Raw genomic sequence first — 12265 nt, forward strand, 5'->3', positions numbered from 1 at the left:
TTCAGTTAAGTCAACAGCAAATGTTCACGGCAGCGGAGGCGAGAGTTCCAAAGCAACCATTTGATTTCAGAACAGTTTCAGTTCTAAATGTTTTGCTGCTCGTTGCTACTGGGTAAACTGGCAATATTCTCTTGCTTGTCACAATCAAGAGAAAACTCTTTGTATTTCGCAGTGTGTTCTTTGCTCTAGCAACACTTTTTCTCCAAACACTGGATGCTCTTATTGGAAAATTGTGGAGGGAAAGATACAGAATCACAACCTCTGCAGAGTCCTGCTTTTTTTTTTTTTTTACAACTTCTCTTGTTTATGGACCCTAAAACATTTATGTGGATTGTAGCAATTGCTCTGATTCACACCTGCACGCAAATCAAGAGGTGAAGTTTGCTCTCGACTTTTGAACTGATCATCCCCTGCATTATTAAAATTTAGACAGAATTCTCCTACATGTTGGCTCCTTCATTCAGGTGTGTCGGAGAAAGAAAGGGAAAAGTTGTGTCCGAACAAGGCTTAGCATAAAAAAGCTTTTCAAATAAGTCTATCCTTAAAAGTCAGACAGTGTGAAAATTACACAGTTTATTACATGCCTCTTGAAGTAATTAGATGGAACAAGTGCCGTGATGTCCACACTGTTGTGTTTGTGGTTGGAAAACTACAGCAAAAGCTCAAATGTCGCGGTCGAGTCAGCAGTATAACCCGTGTATTCACCATCTTAATAGGAAAATAATGCCATTTGTGGCTTTTGGTTTGGAGAAATATGTTTGGAGGCCACCGTGCTTCACTCTGCAGTGAAAGCACACTGTGTACACTTCACAGAAAAAACACAGTGCCCGACGCACCTCAGAGCGGCTGTAATGGGCACTGAGCATCACAAACAACACCACAGTGGTAAAATAGCTCGTAAAAATGTGATGCCATGTTAAAGAAAGAAAATGTTTTATGGCCCCTGTTAAAATAGATGTTATGATCCAACACATGTACCAAAAACCCGTGCTTCTTACATCGCATGTCCAAGTGCATGTTTCAGTTTTTAAGCCAACAAAATCCTGGACGATTCATAACACTAAGATTTCACTTTGTTTCCACTTATTAGCTCTGCCGTGCTGGTTTCTTCCGTAGCTCCATTTTATATCTACACTCTTGCAGGGCAGAATTGTGAGAGCGGTCACATTACAGTGGCACACAATTAGGCGGAAATGCGACGTGAACGTTCGGACAGAAGCTGCATTGCAAAACATCAGTCAGTCTCCAAAAATTGCTCCACGCAGAGATGGAAGGTGGACCAGGTCTGATTTGAAATTGGATTTTTATTCAGACTCATAAAGTGAATCTGATTTGGGTCCCTTTCCCTGCAGTGTAAACACAACACATTCCTTATTACTGAGGCGTTATTTACATAATTAATACACCCAGGAGTTTTCAGTGAATGGACCAAAGCTACCAATAACATCAATCTACTTTTTGTTTTTCATAATGCATCAACAAACACAGTAAATACACATGAGTTCAATTACCTTTTCACAGGATGAGTGTTTTTGAGCACATTAAGATCTTCATTTTCCGTTGCCCAGCCATGTACGGAATACTGTATATTCAATTGATAATTACACTCGTTTAGAGTCTTAGAATCACATCTCTGTGATAACGGTAATCATTGCTGACCAAATGTTACATCCAGCATTCACGCATCCACTTTATGTGCCACTTTGAATCTCTTTGCGCCCTGTGAATGAATATACTATGTAGCATTAGAAGACAGATCAGACTAAACTGGTTTCCTGGATTATGCTGGTCACTAATCTTGACCCTCTTGTGTCTCGCTGAATTGACGTCTACATCCCATTCACCGACGCTCGCCCGCAGGTGACAGCGACCGCCTGGTGTGCTTAGAAGACGGCCTGTGGTCCTTCCCCGAGGCCTACTGCAAAATCGAATGTCCGGAGGTTCCAAACGTGCCCAGCGCCAAGCTCTTAACGGCGGACTGCGCGGCTTCGGGGCACGACGTCGGCACCGTGTGCCGCTACAAGTGCAGCACGGGTTTCTACGTTGCAGGCAGTCTCAAAAAGAAGACACCAAAGTAAGTGCTTGAAGCCTTAGCAGTCAGAGTTGCTGATAGAATAAGTGATGGCCAAAATGACTCTATGGTTGTTGTGTTCACAGCAAGCATCCGCATGTCACAAACATCTTAAAAAGAAATAGTGTTTTGGAAGAGAAAAAAAAAACAGTCATTGTTTTTACATCCGTCAGGTGCTGCAAATATTTTGGCCACCAGCGTATATTTTGCTGTCCAGCAAAGGTCAAAGCTTTATCGCCTGTATTTCTAAACATTTCAATGCACCGCCTGACATCTCAAAGTATCACACATGCACTGTATTCTTTCTACATGTAATTCAATTGCATTATTACAGTCTGACAATTTTAGGCAAAAAACAAACGGCTTCAAACAAATCCCTGTTTACAGCTGGTTTTCTTTATGAGCCACGCTTTCTCAAACATACGTGTAAACATTTTTAATAACCCCTCAAGCTTCATTAGTCCAACACGTGAAAGGGAGCAGCAGCAGCTATTAAAGAGCCTTAAACAAGCATTTTACCATTACCTTTGACACACTCACCACATAAATCTGCTTTCTAACACATGTTGTTGCATTTACACACTACATGCACCATGGAGGTTTGTTTTTTTTAACTCTTGAATGGGCAGTTGTCCGTGTCAGTGAGGAAGGAACAGAGAGGCTGGCCGGGGGTATAGAGTGCATGTGGCTGTCGGACGATTTTCTTACACTCAACCTCAACACTATTGTCATTTCTTTAACGTGAGTGCTCATGTCCATCCATTTTGGCCATCTACTATTGTTCAGAACAGTGTCATAAGTATATAAACCACTTACAAACGCAACTGTCATTTGTCGTATTTCACCACGTTCAATAAACATCCACTGTGACGCATTGATAATATGATTAAAATGGAAAAGTTACAAAAGACTGAGCGTGCACAGCTAGCCTGTGGTAGGTTTACTATTAGCCTTGGCTTCTTACCTATCCGTTCCATTTGTATGTCAGTCATTCATACGAAACATTCATTCATTCATTCATTCATTCTAGCTGTCCCTCCACTGCGCTTTACCTTTAGTCGTACAAGCAACATCACACATCTGTTGCCTGCAGTCAGAAAGGATTGTTTTAAAGTATCACCCAGCATTACATTACGCCACACCATAAATGTATTAAGGTAACCATGATGTCCCCAGGAAGTATTTCAAGTTGGAGTGCCTGAGTGGCGGCCAGTGGGAAGAAGTGACCTGCGAGCCCATGTCCTGTCCCGCCTTACCTGATGTGTTCCAGGGCATGTATACCTGCACTAATGGACTGTACTATGACAGCCGCTGCACTCTGCAGTGCCCAGATGCAACAGAAAATGTAAGATTTCATTCCATTTTTTGGCTGGGGACACACTAGAGGATTTTCAAATCTTAGCCGATTCGAAAAATGTCAGAGACTCACACACAGCTGATGACTGTGGCCAATCCACAGTGGGTGCAGGCATGAGGTCAGCAATTTCTGCACGTTGAACAAACCCTTCGAGCTGGTCCTCTTTTGGAAAGTACATTTCACATTTCTTTTTGCCACCATTGACCAATGTTTTTTTTTCTGATTTGATCTTAGATTCACTCTTGGTCATTGACTGTATACACAGATGATGGAAGCATCTGGTTTCAAAAATAAGGCCAATGATAAAATAACAAAGAACCTGCATTCTAGCGTTTATTCACAGTCAATGGTCTGGAGCAGTAAAATAATCATATTGACACCACACACAGAAGGACAAATATTTGCCTGTCGAGCTGTGTCCTCCCTCTGCCGACCATCTGGGAGAGCAAATCAAGTCCAAAAGCCTGTGGTATCTTCAGCCTAACTTTAAAGTGAACAGTCTTTGAAACAGCCTCCTACTGCTCCATCCACACCTAGAAATGTGAGGCTACATTTCTGTCTCGTTGACGCTGTAACATAAGAGTGATCACATCATCAATGGTTCTTGCTGTTCCCTACTGCTTGTTGCATTGTAACGTAGTCCATATTACCTGCTAGCACTACAACACACTGACATGTGTAGTTGATTTGGACCAACTTCAAAATCTCACACACTGTTCTAGCCACATGTAAGTACTGAATGACAACGCTAAAGTTTTTTTTTATTTTTATGGGAGACGCTTCAGCAAGACTGCAAGAAAGAAAGCTAGCATCTGTACTGGAGGCAACTGTCATGCAACTATGTGACTTAATCATGAACATATCTTTCCTGGCTTCATAAGAACACATTTCTGTCTTACTACAAAACAGCATTACTTCTAAACTGTCTTTTAATTTATTTTTTATTTATAACAAATATCTGTCATCTTGTCCATGACAACATGGTCAATTGGTTGACTATGTTGCAAAAAAAAAAAAAGAAAAATTGCAACCACTTTGGACAAGATCCTTTGACTCTCTGGATGCCGCTTCCTCAAATAAAGCCACATTTAATACACTTTAGAGCAACTGTAAGACAAAGGAATTCAAAGTGTTTTTCACTTGAAGGCTATGGAATTTCTTTGACCCCATTCATTGGTGGCTCTCTCAGTCTTGTGTGGAAACAGCTTCCTGTTAACTCATATAGATAATCATAACTATTACTAAATAACAACACACTAAATTATTGCTAGAATGAAATGCTCCAGTTAGAACAGAGCAGTTGTAGAGGAAATTTCTTACTGATGGCTGTGTTGAATTTATGTTCTATGCTTTATGTGCTGTTTTGCCAGATTGAGATTCGCTGCACCAAAGTTGGTGAATGGACTGCCGAGTTCTCCATGTGCTCAAAGCTCCTGGGATTGTGCTCTCCTCCTCCCAATCTCAACTCTGTGGAGTACAACTGCGACCAGGGGAGAGATGTCGGTGAGTGGAATCCCGAGGGCCAAGCGCGTGATTTCTTGAATACACAGTGCTGATTATATTTTCTTCTTTCTGTCAAATGAAATAAAACCATAAACAGTAGCTTTTCTGACCTTTGGCTCATCTGCTTCAACCCTACTCGGTAAGGCAGGCTCAAGTTGTGGTGGGACTCAAACTGCGTATTCTATTCACAGGGCCAAATGGCAGGGCCTCAGACTTACTCTGCTTTTAAATCAATTCTTAAGCCAAGTTCTGCTTTCCACTAAGTTATTGTTTGTTCCCTTGTTGTTTGAGTCCTGCTCTCATGTTTTCAACTACATTCTCTATGTAGAAATGCATAATGCACCCCACAGATTTGTATTTTAAAGAGCTTTATTAATCAAATATATGATACTTATTATTCTGATTGCAATTGTCAGTATAACACATTGTTTAAAAAAGCTATTATGTGCTTTCATAAAAGGTCATATGAGGACAATGTTCTACCTCCCAGTCAGGAAGTATCACTATCACTTCTACACGCTGCAAAAACTAACAACATATTGTCAGAGTTGGAATAGCGTGATAAAATAATTCAGACATTGAATTAATAGAAATTATAAGAATAACTGTTTGGGTAGAATAAATAACAGGCAGCAGACAAGAGTGCAGGTCACAAACGCCTGTGTGGTCTGATAATACGCAGCCTGCTTACACATCATTATTGTATCCTGAGAGTTGGAAGTACAGTATACGTCATTTGATATGATTGACTCTAATTTCCTTTGCAGGCTCTGTGTGCTACCCAACATGCGTTTTGGCTTTGGACATGGATCTGCACGACCCTGTGTTACTGCCCAACGGCACCATGGTGGACTCTTTAAAGCACTGGATGCTCCCCACTAAAGTCCAGGTTAGAGCCCGAGCGTCAGGTTACATCACAGGTTACATGTTTTCTGTATAGCCGTAATTAGGTAATTGATCAAATATTGCAAATTGTGCAGCAAATGTATTAATTAGTCACATTCCTCAAATGCACACATTATAGACAATAAGCCCATACAGAGAGACCACTTCTGACAAGAGATTTTCCACACACAGACAGACCACTTGCTGTTAAAGAAGAGTCACTTTTCAGGCTTTATGCAGATATGCTGCAGACATTTTTAGAGCCAATGAGACAATTTTAGAAATGCACATTGCTGGCATCAGCCAGAGTTTTCTTGTAGCCTTTAAAGTTTACAAAGTTGCTACATTATAAAAACAACATTAATGCATTAGGATATTAAGTGTCATCAGGATATGTTTTCCTTGGAACAAAAATAACCAACAAAACATGTCTAATGCTTGCTAAATCCAGCTCGATTTAACAAATGACTATTGGAGGGGTACTGTACAGATTAACTGGCAGGTGTGGTGGGATGTCTTGCCAGGCTCTTTCATATTCTAAACAAACACAAGATGTGATAAAATAGTGCACTGTCTGATTGATTTGAATAAAAGAACTGCCTAATAATCATCATTTCAGCCATTCTGGCAGTGGCCTTGGCAGTTGATTTTCTGGCTGTCAGGAGAAAAGTCCAGTGTGATGTGAAACCCAAGCCGCTGACAAACAACACAGAGATTTTTTGCACAAAAACACCCATCTGAATGATTAATGCATTCGCACATCTGGTGCCCTGAACATCAATATGGTTAAAGCAGCGAACTACTGTTCAAAGTGACACGTTTTTTGGAGTTTTTTTTGCGAATAAATAAAAGGCCAATTTACTACAAAACAGTTTTTTTTGTGCTGTTCTAAACTTTGTATTACATTTCACATGTCCTTATTTTCTTAGCTTTATTCTGATAATCCATCCATCCATCCATCCATCCATCCAACCATTTTCAATACCTGCTACTTCCTGAGCTTAGGGGTCATGGGAGTCTGCCTGAGCCTCACCCAGCTGTCATAGGGTGAAGGCAGGGTGACACTCTGGAGAAGTTGGCAGTTCATAGCAAGGCCACATGGTGACAAACCAAGACAAACAACCATTCGCACTCACACACACACCTACGGACAATTTAGCCGATTTTGACCCGGGTCGCTTGCCGGGTTGTTTGACCCGTTTTGTCTCGCAACAGCGCGGCTCGGTGAGCAGATTCCACCGCCACCAAATGCCGATTATTTGCAAAAAACACCACGTTTTTTGGCCAGTGGAATTGGGGCTTTAGAGTTACAATACAATCCATTTATTTTATTTATTTATTTTTTCAGAATGATGAACAATATTTGTGGATCAACAGTACATGTAAATATGACAAATTAATGGCCCGGGCCTAATTTCCACCCGGAGTTCTGTGGCAGGTAGATGTAAACTGGACAAAACAACAGCAAATTAACACAAGTTGTAGAGTTTCCTCATGACTCATGGTTTATCAGCAAGAAGAAGAACAATAAGTCTTTGTGAAAGTTGAGGTTCAAAGTGTACAGTCCCAATTGTGACAAGAATGCACAGTACGATTGAAATGTCGATCAGTTGGTTGAAGGAATATCTTGAAGTAAATGGAAGTGGAGAGAGAACAAATGCCATCCCTTAAAACAGGCCAGTTTGGTTGAAACCTAAACTTTAGCAACTTTATTGTGAAACAGAGGTCATTTTGAAATTGATTCAACAGTCTCCCTGGGTAACCAAAGTAATGCCTGAAAATGAATGTCTCTGTCAAATCACAGATTTATTGCCTGAATGACTCATGCTGCGGGCAAATGTGTTTCATATCAAGCGTTTGATTCAATAATTGGCAAGGCCATTTATTCAATGAATCACATTCAATTCCCTGCTGTGTAAAATAATCCCACTTTATCAAACAACCTATTCTACTGTATGTGCGTGTTTTGGAGGTCCCGATGACGTCAATCCTTTCAGAAAATATACTGTGTCATGGTGCGCGGCGGCAATGATGAAATGTCAGATGGATGATGGATGACGGTGTTTCACGTCAAACAATCTCGTGTCATTTCGCAGGAATTGTTTCTATGCTCTTGTTGCTCCAAACACAGCTTCAGTTTCACCTTTCTTTTGGGTGGTCATTCAGCCAAGCCAGCCAGAACCCAATTCCAGTCTTGCCGAGGTCACAGAGTCAGAGGTTTTCCCAGTTACTTGCACCATGCCACTGACACTACCTACCTGGTGATTTAAAGGCATTGTGTTATCTCAAAAACCCTAGAAGTTACCTCTCCTTTGCCGAGTTTGGACATGGAAAGTATCACCCTCGCATTGCACAGCAAGACCAATAATTCACTTTGCAAGTGTTTTCACTTTGCGTATGGCCCGAGCTGATTTACAGCATGGTTTACAGACTGAACAATGCTTCCAAACCACAGCCATGCATGTTGTGTGGCAGGCTTTTGGTTATACAGAGGAGCTGCTCTTTCCTGGAACCACAGCAGCGACAGCAGTCATTTACTCTTGTCCTCATTTCAGCACACATCTTTCAACCATCTTTGCAGGTCAGTTTGTTGACAACTGGTTGTTGTACTTATTCATCTCTACATCGGTTGACTGTCCATTGAACCGCACTTGAAAAATACTTTCCAAAGGGACTTCATCACACTAACCACCTGTAACTAACTGTAACACCGGATATCAGGGCAAAAGAAGGGCCCAAAAGACACTGAGGCCTTTTCATGTCTATAAAAGAAAGTAGATCAAAGCAGAATGTAGAACAAATGGATTGTCTTTTCTTTTGCAGAATGTTTCTTTGTAAATCCAGCCGGATAAACTTTGGGAATATCATCAGTAATGTGTCACCATAATAAAGGCTCTTCTAAATCCAACAACAGCAACTATTTATTCCATGGGTGATGTCACAATACTATGATAGCACAACAATTCCAGGCAGTTTGACAAAGAATTGTAGGTCATGTTAGTTTCTGCTGGGGATACTTTTGCCACCCAGGATTTTTTTTTCACCCTTGTTTATGAACGTGAGTGTTTGTCTCAGTTACCATTTAATAAACTGACAGCTAATCCAGGATGCACTATGTTTCTCGATCAGAACTGTCAGTTGCGATCAGGCAGTTTGATCAGCCAGAAACTATTCACAAATCAAAAATGACAGAAAGAATGCTTCTGTCTGTTCAAAGTGTTGACAAACAGCAGAAATGCAATAACCATCATAGCCAAGACTTGTAGGAGAAGCTTCTTAAGAGAGACCGTAGAGGGAAGGCAATAGACAGGATGCTAAATGATGTTGTTGGATAGGTAAATATCCATCTGGACATTCACTGTGGAAGTCTTCAGACCTTCCACAGTGAATCCAAACCAGGGTTTGGATTTATTTTTTTTGTTAATCTATCAACAGCTTCAAAGGTTTAGTAGATTTCAACAATACTTAACAGTGCTCAACCACTACCATCCATTCAACACACAAACTCTAGGAAAAACACTTTGAGTGTGTGCATCCATGAAAAATCGTTTTGACCTCCATTTCCTTGGACTGTCTCTCAACGTGTGTCACATGTGCTTATTTTTCAGAGCATTGTCTGCACAGGGATGAAAAAGTGGTACCCGAACCCTGAAAATATCCATTGCATCCAATCGTGTGAGGTAAGGATCATAGTCAGAAAAAGGACTTTCCTAATTTCTCCTAGTTTACAGCTTTACAGATAATAATAATAATAATAATAATAATAATGATAATAATAATAATAATAATAATAATAATAATAATAATAATAATAATAATAACTAATATGCTTTATTACCAGTTTAATGTGTGTTCAAGTTCACACTGGTATGACCAGCAAGAAAGTAAGATTAGTAAAACAGTTTTCAAAGATGTGGTATTGCCGTTGACAAGGTGCAGGTGTGCAGAGCTGCGAGGGTACTGGAACAAAGACTTTATGTGCTGCCTGGTATTCAATTTCAGAATGGGGGAGTTTAATTACATATCTTTAATTTGCTGAAACAGCGCTCGCCTCACTATGCTGATCATAGATTTGCAGCCCCCAGGTTAGTTTAGAGAGCAAGCAGTGAAGGCTGCATACACTTTTTTGTCTCTCAGTGACCTCAGGGACAATTAAAACCTAAACCAGAGACAATTATTTACAAGAATAAGTGAATAAATGAATAAAATGATCTTAGAGAGTGTAATCTACTGATAAGGATCCTCTAATGCACTGGCCTGACAGGCTAAGTGCTTTGTCAACATAGCGTTTCACGTCATTGTCTGTAAAAAAAAAAAAAAAAAGTTTTACTGTGCTGTATTTCTTTATACTTTGAAACCATTGGGGCCTGGAGGGTTTCAGCTCCACTTTTATCATGTCATCAAATACAAATAAAATCAGTGAATAAATCTTATTTAGTTAAGACATGCCTCTTTCTAAATGACAATTAGACCATTTCTACTCATAGCGAAAATAAAAAAAAACAACACTGTGACTGCTGTGTCATTCATTTAAGAAAAAAAAGGAAACGTTATCCATGTTGTCATTACCACCTCATACCACATTCAGCACTTCTAGTAGTTTTCATTTCACTTCCATTTTTTTTAACCTGCGAAAAAATGATTTTCGCACACTTTATGTGTATTATTTTGAAATTTTCCCCACAGACCTTAGCATGGATCATGTAAAATTCCAAATATCGCATTGCCTGCCAAACCACAAGGATTATTTCATAAAGAAAACTTAATGGTTGCATTAGGTCTGGATTACTTAGGCTGTCGCACGGCTCTGCGACTCCTGAATTGTTCATTCTGTTCCAAAAACAGTCTTCTGTTTGAACTGCGAGGAATGGAAATATTTGAGAAAATAATATCAAATTTCTGAGGAAACCTTGGTCAACTGACATTGTGGTGAATGACAAACATCACAACTTCAACAAGTTTGACATTGATTGGTTTGATCCCTTTTAGTTTCATCACATATGGTAGTTTGTTGTTGTTTTCAGAGGGGTTGGCTGCATTAGAAGCACATTAAAACTTTCAAGTGTTTTGTTGTTCATTGTTAATAAGACAAAATAAGAAAACTAAATTCTTGTAGTTCTTGTCGTCTCGTACTCTGGATGTGTTGCAAGGGACGTCATCTTGCTGAGACATCAAGTTCTGAACTGGATGGGACAGTGCGCGTTTGCAGCATGTAGGTTTAGTTTGTGACTGCAATAAAATAAACTGCACTCTGAGAATGAAGACAGATTCTTAGCGCAACATGTACATTACAAATGCATGAGGTGTCCGAAAACTTTTTCCAACGCTGTACATTGAACTGTAATTTAGATTATGGTGGAAACTACTTAAATCTATAATTTAGTGTCCATCTTTGCTCACCAGTACTTTAGCAGTGACAATAAATCATGTAAAATCATAAAAGCAGATAGTTATTATTTGGCAGTCTTCAGTTCAGAAAAGGCTGGAACTGCTGATGGAACACATAAACCGTTGATGTCTCACGGTATTAAAATATTCTTCCTACCTTCCAGCGCATTTTCCATTTCCACCTCTCCATGAATGGTGCTAGTCAAAAACACTTGCCTTTCAGCTGTTCCTCCATGACAACACAGTAAATTATACCAGACCAAATGTGCGTCATTTGCCCTCACCCAGATCTCATCCAGATGCCATAACTTTGTCTCGTGTTGTATCTCTGAAACGGTAAGAAAGGTCATCTCTGTAAAATATTGGGCTTGCCAATTTTACCAGTTCAATTTCCTTTCAGTTCAGTGTAAGATATCATCCCCACCCCCTTCCAATATATCTAGCTGGAGCCTGGTTGAAACATCACAATGTCTAAGCTCTGTGAGGGAAGTGGAACCCTGGCATACTGATCTCCTGTCCTCGAGAACCGGCAGAGGGCTCATATTGTTGCTGGTGACCACGTCCTTTTGGGAAAGCAACAACATGTTGAAGGGTCGACTGTCTCCTTTCTCTGGGATGGAGAGAGACCAAGTACCCAAGGCCTGAGACACACAGTAGCCACACATGTAGTTGGAGGAATTGATGGAGGACCAGCTGCAAGTTGATCAAAGTGGGCTTTGCAGGCCAGTCTCTGCAACAAGCAGTGGGCACAATCAGCTTGCAAGGACTGCGCAAGGGCCAGTCAAAGAGAGGAGCGAAGAGAGGTGGATCACACTGCCTTAATATAGGCTTGGGCTTGATCTCCATCGGTTGGTGCTCCATTATTAAGACTTAAAACTCAGATATATCTATCTGAGGTCCATATAGCAGAGTTTCCATTGGGCCACTTGTTATATGGTGCTCTTGGAACCCTTGGCCATGGTTCTGACCAGTAGGGATAGCTTTGCTTTTACATTTCCACTTGAAATAATAATAATGGATTGGATTTACATAGTGCTTTTCAAGGCACCCAAAGCTTTACA

General features: G+C 40.3%; 1 protein-coding gene across 1 annotated transcript in view; it reads left to right on the forward strand.

Annotated features, from left to right (window-relative positions):
- The window catches only part of pappa2 (pappalysin 2), a 63362-nt gene that overhangs the window by 44458 nt on the left and 6639 nt on the right, over positions 1 to 12265 (forward strand). Inside the window, exons 21-25 of the mRNA XM_076031542.1 lie at positions 1861 to 2074; positions 3248 to 3416; positions 4799 to 4931; positions 5699 to 5820; positions 9425 to 9496. Of these exons, the coding sequence (XP_075887657.1) occupies positions 1861 to 2074; positions 3248 to 3416; positions 4799 to 4931; positions 5699 to 5820; positions 9425 to 9496 (710 nt within the window). The remainder of the gene's footprint in view (positions 1 to 1860; positions 2075 to 3247; positions 3417 to 4798; positions 4932 to 5698; positions 5821 to 9424; positions 9497 to 12265) is intronic.

This window comes from Nelusetta ayraudi, unplaced genomic scaffold (assembly GCF_046127955.1).
Source record: "Nelusetta ayraudi isolate G7.1 ecotype Tasmania unplaced genomic scaffold, CSIRO-AGI_Nayr_v1 ptg000033l, whole genome shotgun sequence".
Classification (NCBI taxonomy): Eukaryota; Metazoa; Chordata; class Actinopteri; order Tetraodontiformes; family Monacanthidae; genus Nelusetta; species Nelusetta ayraudi.